This window comes from Anguilla rostrata, chromosome 2 (genome assembly GCF_018555375.3).
Source record: "Anguilla rostrata isolate EN2019 chromosome 2, ASM1855537v3, whole genome shotgun sequence".
NCBI lineage: Eukaryota > Metazoa > Chordata > Actinopteri > Anguilliformes > Anguillidae > Anguilla > Anguilla rostrata.
The window spans coordinates 161,020-173,587 of NC_057934.1; the positions used below are offsets into that span (position 1 = coordinate 161,020).

The 12,568-nt window shown below is 52.2% G+C and overlaps 1 protein-coding gene across 6 annotated transcripts in view; it reads left to right on the plus strand.

Annotated features, from left to right (window-relative positions):
• Positions 1–10,509, plus strand: part of LOC135242838 (CSC1-like protein 2) — a 30,443-nt gene extending 19,934 nt beyond the window's left edge. For 2 of the 6 annotated variants that reach the window (XM_064314083.1, XM_064314106.1), the window contains exons 10-23: positions 206–276; positions 931–1,011; positions 2,069–2,192; positions 2,450–2,583; positions 3,034–3,171; positions 5,000–5,153; positions 5,823–5,929; positions 6,505–6,591; positions 7,492–7,557; positions 7,895–8,057; positions 8,788–8,893; positions 9,444–9,611; positions 10,045–10,181; positions 10,292–10,509. In XM_064314083.1, coding sequence (XP_064170153.1) covers positions 206–276; positions 931–1,011; positions 2,069–2,192; positions 2,450–2,583; positions 3,034–3,171; positions 5,000–5,153; positions 5,823–5,929; positions 6,505–6,591; positions 7,492–7,557; positions 7,895–8,057; positions 8,788–8,893; positions 9,444–9,611; positions 10,045–10,181; positions 10,292–10,462 — 1,707 coding nt within the window. In that variant the 3' untranslated portion in view covers positions 10,463–10,509. The remainder of the gene's footprint in view (positions 1–205; positions 277–930; positions 1,012–2,068; positions 2,193–2,449; positions 2,584–3,033; positions 3,172–4,999; positions 5,154–5,822; positions 5,930–6,504; positions 6,592–7,491; positions 7,558–7,894; positions 8,058–8,787; positions 8,894–9,443; positions 9,612–10,044; positions 10,182–10,291) is intronic. The other 4 variants (XM_064314091.1, XM_064314101.1, XM_064314116.1 and 1 more) reach the window with 4 other exon arrangements.
• The last annotated feature ends 2,059 nt before the right edge of the window (positions 10,510–12,568 follow it).

The window sequence follows — 12,568 nt, forward strand, 5'->3', positions numbered from 1 at the left end:
CTTCCCTCTGTCCTCCTGTCCTCCTCTCCATCCTCCTGTCCTTCCCTCTGTCCTCCTGTCCTCCTCTCTATCCTCCTGTCCTTCCCTCTGTCCTCCTGTCCTTCTCTCTGAGTCCTCCTGTCCTTCCCTCTGTCCTCCTGTCCTCCTCTCCATCCCCATATGACCTGGTTGAACAGGAAGTGTTTCCTTTGCTCTGCTCCTACAGGTGAAGCGCACTTTGTTCATAAATGGAATCTCCAAATACGCTGAAGAAGCTCACATAAAGCAGCACTTTGAGTGAGTGATTTTGGTTTGGCTTTGCTAAACTTCCTGTGAGGTTTTGTGGGTGTGCCAATGGGATGTGCTGTCAGTGATCATATTGTTTCAATGTATGTGTAGTGTGTGTGTGTGTGTGTGTGTGTGTGTACACATGTATGTGTGTGTGTGTGTGTGTGTTAGGGGTAGGGTTAGCAATCCCAGATTTCATCAGAAAGATGATATGGATGTTTAAATTTATGATGCTACCCTTGTTCTAGAGTGAGTCGTGTCAGATGCAGGGTTATTAAATAAATGCTGTGTACGCACCTTGATTGTGCTGAGCTGTGTACACGCCCTGACTGTGCTGTGCTGTGTACACACCCTGACTGTGCTGTGCTGTGTACACGTCCTGACTGTGCTGTGCTGTGTACACGCCCTGACTGTGCTGTGCTGTGTACACGCCCTGACTGTGCTGTCCTGTGTATACACCCTGACTATGCTGTGCTGTGTATGCACCCTGACTGTGCTGTGGGCACACCCTGACTGTGCTGTCCTGTGTATGCACCCTGACTATGCTGTGCTGTGCCATGTATACAATCTGACTGTGCTGTGCTGAGCTGTGTATACATCCTGACTGTGCTGTGCTGTGTACACACCCTGACTGTGCTGCGCTGTGGCTCTCTGTCCTCACAGACAGGCCTATGAGAACTGCACAGTCCTGGAGGCACGCGTCTGCTACAACGTGGCCAAGCTGATGTCCCTGAACGCCGAGAGGTGAGCCGCCCTCCCCCCCTCCGCTCACTCCGCTGGTTGGGTTATGGAAGTTTAGCTGCGCTGGGCTGGTTGGGTTATGGGAGTTTAGCTCCGCTGGGCTGGTTGGGTTATGGGAGTTTAGCTGTAGTTGGGCTGGTTGAGTTATGGGAGTTTAGCTCTGCTGGGCTGGTTGGGTTATGGGAGTTTAGCACTGCTGGGCTGGTTGGGTTATGGGAGTTTAGCTCTACTGGGCTGGTTGGGTTATGGGAGTTTAGCTGTAGTTGGGCTGGTTGGGCTATGGGAGTTTAGCTGTAGTTGGGTTGGTTGGGTTATGGGAGTTTAGCTCTGCTGGGCTGGTTGGGTTATGGGAGTTTAGCTCTGCTGAGGTGGTTGAGTTATGGGAGTTTAGCTCTGTTGGGCTGGTTGGGTTATGGGAGTTTAGCTCTGCTGGGCTGGTTGGGTTATGGGAGTTTATCTGTAGTTGGGCTGGTTGGGTTATGGGAGTTTAGCTGTAGTTGGGCTGGTTGAGTTATGGGAGTTTAGCTCTGCTGGGCTGGTTGGGTTATGGGAGTTTAGCTCTGCTGGGCTGTTTGGGTTATGGGAGTTTAGCTGTAGTTGGGCTGGTTGAGTTATGGGAGTTTAGCTCTGCTGGGCTGGTTGGGTTATGGGAGTTTAGCTGTAGTTGGGCTGGTTCTGTTATGGGAGTTTAGCTGTAGTTGGGTAGGTTCGATACCTGTATGTGCTTGTACGTGTGTGTTGTGATGCGTGTGTGTGTTACCTGTATGTGTGTGTGTGTTGTGACGTGTGTGTCTTACCTGTATGTGTGTGTGTTGTGATGCGTGTGTGTGTTACCTGTATGTGTGTGTGTGTTGTGACGTGTGTGTCTTACCTGTATGTGTGTGTGTTGTGACGTGTGTGTGTGTATGTGTGTGTGTGTGTGTGTTGTGACGCGTGTGTGTGTTACCTGTATGTGTGTGTGTGTTGTGACGTGTGTGTGTGGGTTGCCTGTGTGTGTGTGTGTGTGTGTGTGTGTGTGTGTGTGTGTGTTGTGATGCGTGTGTGTGTGTGTTACCTACAGGAAGAAGGCAGAACGCAGTAAGAAGTTCTTCACAGACCTCATGGCGAAGGAGCACATCCCCACCATGATCAACCCCAAACCCTGCGGCCACCTCTGCTGCTGCATCATCAAAGGCTGTGAGGAGGTACTGCCCATCCTAAATCTGTACCCCAGCCCCCCTCTAACCCTAACCCAGCCCCACTCTACCCTTTCACCCCCCCTCTAACCCCTAACCCACCCCCACTCTACCCACCACATCCCCTCTAACACCATACCCACCTCCACTCTACACCCCACACAACGTCCACTTCCTGTGCTTATTTTTCTCTGATTCTGATGATGTAACTTCCTGTTCTTGTGTATTTCCTGTGTGTGATGATGTGACGTCTTGTTGATGGACAGGAGGAGGCTGTGAATTACTACACCAACCTGGAGTCCAAGCTGAAGGAGGAGTACCGCAAGGAGAAGGAGAAAGTCAACACCAAACCCCTGGGCATGGCCTTCGTCACCTTCCAGAACGAGGCCATGACAGCAATGTGAGTGTGTGTGTGTGTGTGTGTGTGTGTGTGAGTGAGTGTGAGAGTGAGAGTGTGTGTGCTTGTGTGCGTGTGTGTGCGTGCGTGTGCATTTGTGTGTGTGTGCGTGCGTGCTCATGCGTGTGTGTGCATTTGTGTGTGTGAGAGTGTGTGTGGGTGTGTGTGTGTGTGTGTATATGAGTGTGCTTGTGTGTGGGTGAGAGTGCGTGTGAGAGTGTGTGAAAGTGCGTGAGTGTGAGTGTGTGTGTATGGTGTGTGTGTGTGAGTGTGTGCGTGCGTTCGTGCGTGCGTGTGTGTGTGTGTGGCTGTGAATGTAATTTTAGTAATAATCACCATCATGCATTTGCATTACACATGTCATGAAGCCCAAATTCAGAAGTGAAATTGAATAAAACTGTGAGAGTGTGTTGAATGTGCGTCTGAAGCAGCAGAATGTTTCTGTCTCTGCAGAATCCTGAAGGACTTTAATGCGTGTCAGTGGCAGGGCTGCTACTGCCAGCAGGACCCCAAAACCTCGCAGTTCAGCGACAGCCTGCACGTGTGCAACTGGAGCGTGAGCTACGCCCCCGACCCACAGAACGTGCGCTGGTGAGAGAGCGCGCACGCACACACGCACACACTCACACACACACACACATGCGCGCACATATTAATTCTTTATTTATGTAAACATTTATAAAATACACCATAAGGGCCCAAATATATTTCAGTTGCTGTCTCATGTCCTTAAAACAAGTTTCCAGAACATCTTTTTGCAACTGACTACATTAACGACGGCAGTTACAACAAGTGCGCGATACTGTGGAGTTAGTGCCTGCACCTGCAGCTAGGCTCCAGCCGCCATCTTGTACATGCAGACACACTACACACACACACACGCACACACACACACAACACACACACACTTTTATTGCCTCTATCTGTTATTTTGAAAACTTTAGGTGTTTTGGTTTAGTAATTTCCCAACCCACTACGGATGAATCCTGCCTGCTCCTGTTGCCATGGATACAGAAAGATCCATGCACATGCTCACACTTCCTGCGTGTTGAACTTCAGGGTCTTTCTGCAGATGTGAGCTGCTGTCAGATCGAATTAATGAATCCCGATGATTTCCATTCCGTTTCCTTCAAGAATACTTCAGATCATAAGAAATGAAATAAATATAAAATACCAGATCATAAGAGGGCATGAGCTGCCCATGTACTGTATGGAGAGAACAGAGAGTGAGCAGCTGAGATCAGCTAAATCATTTTCATCAAAAGACATTTTTATTTAAACCTTTAGCCAATTGTACAAGTTTTTTTCTGTTATTAAATAATTCAGTGTGCAAAAATGTAAAACTGTCACTTATGCTGTTGATCTGAGTAATCTTCTAAATTCATATGAATTAAATTGTCACCTCTGTCAGTCATGCACAACTAACGGGAGTCTACAGCTCTTTCAGGGTGATGATCTGTATGTGTTTATAGATCACTTATGAAATTGTCTGATGTGACTTTGAGTTGCACAACCACTGGGTATATCTGCCATATTAAAATGTAATGTTGCTGTAATGTTATACCGGACCAGCTAACAGCCAGCCTGCCTGTCCCATGCACAGACTCACTGTGTGGTATTCCAGGGCTGGGTTAGCTCCCTGCGTCCGCGCCGTTGCCTCTGTTGAACTCTTTTATTTCCGGAGCGCCCGGCCCGTGACCCTGTTTAGCATTCCGCTGAGTGTGCTCCTCTGCGCTCATTACGCATGGAACTGGGTCAGTCCCGACGGGGTCTCGCTGCCTTCCATCCCGGTCAGCTGCACAGACAGAGTCATGTGACCTCACGGCCGCTGATAAGAGTTCTTTTAGTTCGTTGCTGATGTCAGGAAAAGCCTGGATGTGTAACTGAGAGCAGTTCAAAAAGTGTCTGCTGAAAATGCATCCAGTGTTAGCGGCTAGCCCCTTTTAACCCTCATATTAGATTAGTGGGATTAAATAGTAAACAGTTTCACACTGACTTCCCCACTAGCCTCTGTGCAGCGTGGTGACGCCAACCCCCCCCCCCCCATGCCTGAGAGTTGCACTGCTGTATACTGCTGTGGAATTGCAGCATAATGACGTATAACACAACACTGGTTAAGACTAGCCAGAACCAATCAGATTGCAGGACACAAATCTCACAAACAGTACTTCCCATTTCCACATGCTGGAGAGGAGAGTGCAGCGGAATTTTAACAGACCGCACTGCTTTTATTCAAATCTTTATTTTCTTTACAATCCAAATGTTTCTGACGCAAATATCCCCTTGCATGGGGTAATTTCTATACTGCTGGTATCTCTTACTGTATATCACGGGATAATGTACCCATCATGTCCCTCTTCAGTTTGAACTGAGAGGCTAAACCCAGGTTAACCTTTGACCTTCCCCCCTCCTCCAAAAGGGAGCACCTGTCTCTGGGGGGACTACGCTGGTGGCTGCGTTGCTTCATCATCAACTGCATCCTCTTCCTCTTGCTCTTCTTCCTCACCACTCCCGCCATCATTATCTCCACCATGGACAAGTTCAACGTGACCAAGCCAGTGGAGTATCTGAACGTAAGTCTTTATGGCCCGGAGGGGAATGTAGGGTGAACGGTGTTCCCCTGGCTGAAGATGGAACACGTGATAAACGCGTGATAAACGTGTGATAAACACGTGATAGCTGCTGTGGTCTGTGATCTGATCTTGAATTGAGATTTAAAAATGAGACGCATCCTTTCACCAAACGCTTACGTATTGCTGTGGAAACAGTCCTTAAATGTGGTAACTGATCTGGCCTATGTTGCCTTTAGTTAGCCTAACAAGATTAAATTATTACCACTGAACCACTTATTAGTCTTATTTAATTCAACCAGATAAAAGCGTGGACTAAAACTATCCAATCCAGTCAGTAAATATCCTCAGAGAGAAAGTCAGTCAGCCGGTTTGCTCTCAGTAGGGATTTCACACCACTCAGCAAAATAGAGTCAGCACTGAGAGTAGAAATAACTCACTTCCCCCTCTCTCCCCCTCCCCGCTCCCTCTCTCTCTCCCTCCCCCACTCCCCCTCTCTCTCTCTCCCCCCCTCTCTCCCTCCCCCACTCCCTCTCCCTCTCTCTCTCCCTCCCCCTCCCTCTCTCCCTCTCTCCCCCCCTCTCTCTCCCTCCCCCTCCCTCTCTCTCTCTCTCTCTCCCCCTCTCCCTCCCCCCCCCCTCTCTCTCTCTCTCTCTCTCTCTCTCTCTGCAGAACCCCATCATTACTCAGTTCTTCCCCACCCTGCTCCTGTGGGCGTTCTCTGCGCTGCTGCCCACCATTGTGTATTACTCCGGCTTCTTCGAGGCTCACTGGACCAGGTAGGGACCTGAGTGCAGTGTGCAGTGCGCCTCTCCCCCTCCCCCCCCCACCTCCCTACTGCGTCCCCACTGTGTCCCCCACTGTGTCCCCCACTGTGTCCCCACTGCACCTCCCTACTGCGTCCCCACTGTGTCCCCCACTGTGTCCCCCACTGTGTCCCCACTGTGTCCCCACTGCACCTCCTTACTGCGTCCCCACTGTGTCCCACTGCACCTCCCCACTGTGTCCTCCTGCATCCCCCACAGCGTCCCGCTGCACCCCGCTGTACCCCCCTGCATCCCACCACCTCCCTACTGCACCCCCACTGCATCCCCCTGCGTCCCCCTGCGTCCCCCACTGCGTCCCACTGCGTCCCCTGCGTCCCCCTCGTCCCTGCACCCACTGCGTCCCACTGCGTCCCTGCACCCCACTGCGTCCCCTGCGTCCCTAGTCCCCACTGCATCCCACTCGTCCCCTGCGTCCCCACTGTCCCTGGTCCCCACTGCGTCCTCACTTCTTCATGGCAAACACACTGTATACACAGTCTGTAAATAATTAACAGTTGAGCTGTCTCATGTGTGTGTGTGATTGACAGGTCAGGTGAGAACAGGACCACCATGCATAAGTGCTACACCTTCCTGATCTTCATGGTGCTGCTGCTCCCATCGCTGGGCCTCAGCAGGTAAAGCCCACCTGTGTTCTGTGTTCTCAGCCTGTTAAAGTGTTCTGGTATCTGTTAAGGCTCTGTTCCAGTGTGCGGATGGGCCCCATGGTCTGGTATCTGTTAAGGCTCTGTTCCAGTGTGTGGATGGGCCCCATGGTCTGGTATCTGTTAAGGCTCTGTTCCAGTGTGTGGATGGGCCCCATGGTCTGGTATCTGTTAAGGCTCTGTTCCAGTGTGTGGATGGGCCCCATGGTCTGGTGTCTGTTAAGGCTCTGTTCCAGTGTGTGGAAGGGCCCCATGGTCTGGTATCTGTTAAGGCTCTGTTCCAGTGTGTGGATGGGCCCCATGGTCTGGTATCTGTTAAGGCTCTGTTAGAGTGTGTGGATGGGCCCCATGGTCTGGTATCTGTTAAGGCTCTGTTCCAGTGTGTGGATGGGCCCCATGGTCTGGTATCTGTTAAGGCTCTGTTCCAGTGTGTGGATGGGCCCCATGGTCTGGTATCTGTTAAGGCTCTGTTCCAGTGTGTGGATGGGCCCCATGGTCTGGTGTCTGTTAAGGCTCTGTTCCAGTGTGTGGATGGGCCCCATGGTCTGGTATCTGTTAAGGGTCTATTCCAGTGTGTGGATGGGCCCCATGGTCTGGTATCTGTTAAGGCTCTGTTCCAGTGTGTGGATGGGCCCCATGGTCTGGTATCTGTTAAGGCTCTGTTACAGTGTGTGGATGGGCCCCATGGTCTGGTATCTGTTAAGGCTCTGTTCCGGTGTGTGGATGGGCCCCATGGTCTGGTATCTGTTAAGGCTCTGTTCCAGTGTGTGGATGGGCCCCATGGTCTGGTATGTGTTAAGGCTCTGTTCCAGTGTGTGGATGGGCCGCATGGTCTGGTGTCTGTTAAGACTCTAATTCTCTCTCTAAATGCAGCTTGGATGTTTTCTTCCGCTGGCTGTTCGATAAGAAATTCTTGGACGATGCCACTGTCAGATTTGAGTAAGTGATGTCGGTTTTAAATGTATTTTTTGTTGGCCATTCAGTATGTTTAATAGTATGCTGTGTTAAATGTGTTTGAGCTGCATGTGATGAACTCACCCCTTTGACCAGTTTTAATCAACTTCTCTCCTCAGTGTCTGAAATAGTCATATTTCTACCTTATCAAACAGTTTATCAGATTAATGTTAATAATGGTGATGACTGAACTCACCTAACCGGGTCTGTGTGACTAACTGTGCTGTCTGACTGTGACCCTGACTGTGCTCTCTGACTGTGTGACTCGTGACTCTGACTGTGCTCTCTGACTGTGTGACTCTGCTGTGTGACCGTTGGCCAGGTGCGTCTTCCTCCCTGATAACGGAGCCTTCTTTGTGAACTACGTCATCGCGTCGGCGTTTATCGGGAACGCCATGGACCTGCTGCGGATCCCGGGGCTGCTCATGTACATGATCCGGCTGTGCCTGGCCCGCTCTGTCGCCGAGCGACGCAATGTCAAACGGGTGAGCGCAGATCTCACACACTCGCCAGATACTCCACTCCTGCCATACCACAGATTCCACACTCGCCAGATACTCCACTCCTGCCCTACCACAGATTCCACACACACCAGATACTCCACTCCTGCCATACCACAGATTCCACACACGCCAGATACTCCACTCCTGCCCTACCACAGATTCCACACACACCAGATACTCCACTCCTGCCATACCACAGATTCCACACACACCAGATACTCCACTCCTGCCCTACCACAGATTCCACACACACCAGATACTCCACTCCTGCCTACCACAGATTCCACACACACCAGATCTCCACTCCTGCCATACCCCAGATTCCACCACACAGATACTCCACTCCTGCCCTACCACAGATTCCACACACACCAGATACTCCACTCCTGCCCTACCACAGATTCCACACACACCAGATACTCCACTCCTGCCATACCACAGATTCCACACACACCAGATACTCCACTCCTGCCATACCACAGATTCCACACACACCAGATACTCCACTCCTGCAATACCACAGATTCCACATTCGCCAGATACTCCACTCCTGCAATACCACAGATTCCAGACACTCGCGGGATACTCCACTCCTGCGATACTGCAGGTTCCACACGCACATCAAATACTCCACTCCTGCAATACCACAGATACCACACACACGCCAGATACTCCAATCCACTGTTCCTGTGATGCCCCCCCCCCCCCGCAGCACCAAGCATATGAGTTCCAGTTTGGAGCGGCCTACGCCTGGATGATGTGTGTTTTCACCGTGGTCATGACCTACAGCATCACCTGCCCCATTATCGTCCCCTTCGGTGAGTCAGTGCTGCCCCTACTGCTCTCTAAGGGCCCATCTCTCCACTCTCTAAGGGCCCATCTCTCCACTGTCTAAGGGCCCTTCTCTCCACTCTCTAAGGGCCCATCTCTCCACTGTCTAAGGGCCCTTCTCTCCTCTCTCTAAGGGCCCTTCTCTCCTCTCTCTAAGGGCCCTTCTCTCCTCTCTCTAAGGGCCCTTCTCTCCTCTTTCTAAGGCCCCTCTCTCTACTCTCTAAGGGCCCTTCTCTCCGCTCTCTAAGGCCCCTCTCTCCAATCTCTAAGGGCCCTTCTCTCCGCTCTCTAAGGCCCCTCTCTCTACTCTCTAAGGGCCCTTCTCTCCGCTCTCTAAGGCCCCTCTCTCTACTCTCTAAGGGCCCTTCTGTCCACTCTCTAAGGGCCCTTCTCTCCGCTCTCTAAGGGCCCTTCTGTCCACTCTCTAAGGCTGTTCACTTTGTAAGCTGCCTGACACCTGGCTGTGGCCCAGGTTTGTCCCAGGTCTGGCTCAGGTCTGGCCCAGGTTTGATGCAGGTGTGCTAATTCTGTCTGTAGGGCTGATGTACATGCTGCTGAAGCACCTGGTAGACAGGTACAACATGTACTACGCCTACCTGCCCTCCAAGCTGGACAAGAAAATTCACTCCGGCGCAGTCAACCAGGTGGTGGCCGCGCCCATTCTGTGCCTGTTCTGGCTGCTCTTCTTCTCCACCATGCGCACAGGTGAGCTTCTGGGGGCGGGGCTTGTGCACAGATGAGCTGCTGGGGGCAGGGCATACGCACAGGTGAGCTGCTGGGGGTGGGGCATATGCACAGGTGAGCTGCTGGGGGCGGGGCATACGCACAGGTGAGCTTCTGGGTGCGAGGCATATGCACAAGTCAGCTGCTGGGGGCAGGGCATATGCACAGGTCAGCTGCTGGGGGCGGGGCATATGCACAGGTCAGCTGCTGGGGGCGGGTCACTGTGAGTCAGTCACCATGCCTACCATAGCATTGAGGGCTTTAAGGGAAACTACACTGAATGTTTTCTGGTTGAGTTCTGTGAGATGAAGGAAGTGAAGGTTTCCTCCACTGAAAAGAGATGTAGAGGCTGGAGAATGATGAGTATCTCTTGTGTTTCCTGTTTTAAACCTGCATTTGGGTCTCTTGTTGACAGGTTTTGTTGCGCCCACGTCCATGTTCACGTTTGTGGTGCTGATCATAACGATCGTGGTGTGTCTGTCGCACGTCTGCTTCGGCCATTTTAAATACCTCAGCGCTCACAACTACAAGGTACGAGTCTCTGTGCCTCAGGTATGGCCTGGCTCTGCTGACGCAGCAGTTTTCCTAAATTTGGGTAGCGGCAGTAGGCCCCTTGCTTTGGGCCTGTACCGCACCGTGATGCCCTGTTCTCCCTCCCACAGATCGACGCCAAGGATGCTGATGTGGTGGAAAATGGCCGCCCGGCGCGATCCTCACCCTCCAACAAGTCACAAGTAAGGAGGCAGTCTTCTGTGAGCTCATCTGCCTCCCCTTCATTTCCACTTAATATTCCCACCATAGCGCAGTCAACCGTGTTCTTAATCCTGCCGTAGCGCAGTGCGCTGTGTTCTTAATCCTGCCGTAGTGCAGTGCGCTGTGTTCTTAATCCTGCCGTAGCGCAGTGCGCTGTGTTCTTATCCCTCGCTTAGTAGGCAGTGCGCTGTGTTCTTAATCCTGCCGTAGCGCAGTGCGCTGTGTTCTTAATCCTGCCGTAGTGCAGTGCGCTGTGTTCTTAATCCTGCCGTAGCGCAGTGCGCTGTGTTCTTAATCCTGCCGTAGCGCAGTGCGCTGTGTTCTTAATCCTGCCGTAGCGCAGTGCGCTGTGTTCTTAATCCTGCCGTAGTGCAGTGCGCTGTGTTCTTAATCCTGCCGTAGTGCAGTGCGCTGTGTTCTTAATCCTGCCGTAGCGCAGTGCGCTGTGTTCTTAATCCTGCCGTAGTGCAGTGCGCTGTGTTCTTAATCCTGCCGTAGCACAGTGCGCTGTGTTCTTAATCCTGCCGTAGTGCAGTGCGCTGTGTTCTTAATCCTGCCGTAGTGCAGTGCGCTGTGTTCTTAATCCTGCCGTAGCACGTAGGGCCTCAGAGAACTCTTCTGCAAAACATCTATGTATAAATCTCCTCCCCTCCTCTCTCCCCTCTCTTACTCCTCGCAGAATGTACACGCCAGGGCCTCAGGACCCATTCTGAGGAAGCGGATCGCATGTGGAAGACCGACGCCCGGGTCCCTCGCAGCGAGGAGATGATACAACGCAGGGACAGATCTCGAAAGAGGCGATCCAGTGGAGAGGACAGCCGTCTCGCAACGAGAGTGATCGCATGCACTAGCAACTTCCACAGGGCAGGAGGAGAGAGGGACACGTCATGCTAACGCTAAATCACAGAACCACACTATATCTGCGCATCTCCCTGCTCCCCCTGTCCGTCTGCGCATCTGACCTGTGCTCCACTGCGTAGGGGTGTCCTGCTCCCTACCCCAAACGCTGTTCTTCAACACCCACCAAGGGCTCCCCCCCCCTTCCTCCCCGTCTCCCTCCTCCTCCTGTCTGTGTCCCTGCGCACAAACGCACAGTGCAGCCTGGGGGCAGGAGCACCTGTTATGCATCAGCAACCTCAGCCACCGTCCCCAGACCTCGCTGACACACCTCATCCCTAAGATGTGAATATTGGGTCTTGCTTTATGAGACCAGCTGAGGAGACAGGAAGCCACTCTGCAGCCCTTCCTGTCCCTGGAACTCTGACTGTAACACATTCACAGTTCTGCAGAACCTGAAATTACCCACAAGCCCCTGGGCGGCCAGTCAGTGACTCTGATCATGCAGTGGCTGCACCACACAGGAGAGAGACCAGCACTGCTGGAGAGATCAGCTGTACTGCGCTGCAGGAGAGAGACCAGCTGTACTGCACTGCAGGAGAGACCATCTGTGCTGCACTGCAGGAGAGAGACCAGCTGTACTGCACTGCAGGAGAGAGACCAGCTGTACTGTACTGCAGGAGAGAGACCAGCTGTACTGTACTGCAGGGCCAGTGAGCATCACAGGCTGGGTAATTTCCCCTCAGACCCTCAGTTTGTGTCTCTGTGGATCTGAAAGCCCCCCCAGCAGGACGTCCTCTCCAGAGTCACAGCCCCCCACACCACACCGGCTCTGTTCTTCATGCGGATTGCCTGAGTTAATGGATATTTGGGTTTTTATGTATTATTTAATTTCATGAATGCTTATTATGTATGACATTCCCCAGAGGGATGCTGAAGACTCGCTGAAGGCTGTTTCACCATGTTTTATTTTTTCAGAAAATCAGTCTGCCATGTTTACATCTTTACTGTGTTTGAAAGACAGTGTTTCATGTGTGTGAGCTGGCGTTGGAACATGGCCTGTTCCTGGGGGGTCAGTCTGGAACGGTGCAGACGCTTCTGACTGGACGGGATATGGGGGCAGAGCCACAGCCCAGCAGAGAGGGGAGGGGACCGGCTGTGGAACTCTGGATACCATGGTAACTTGGACATGGATACGGAGGGCCCTGTGTCCAGCTGTGCTGGCAGGCTAACGAGGAGCCCTGCTTCCAGTCCTGCTCCCGCCCCACTACCACACCAGCCAGCCAGCCAGGGAGTGTGGGAGAAGGGACTCACACACATACACACACACACAAACATGCACACACGCT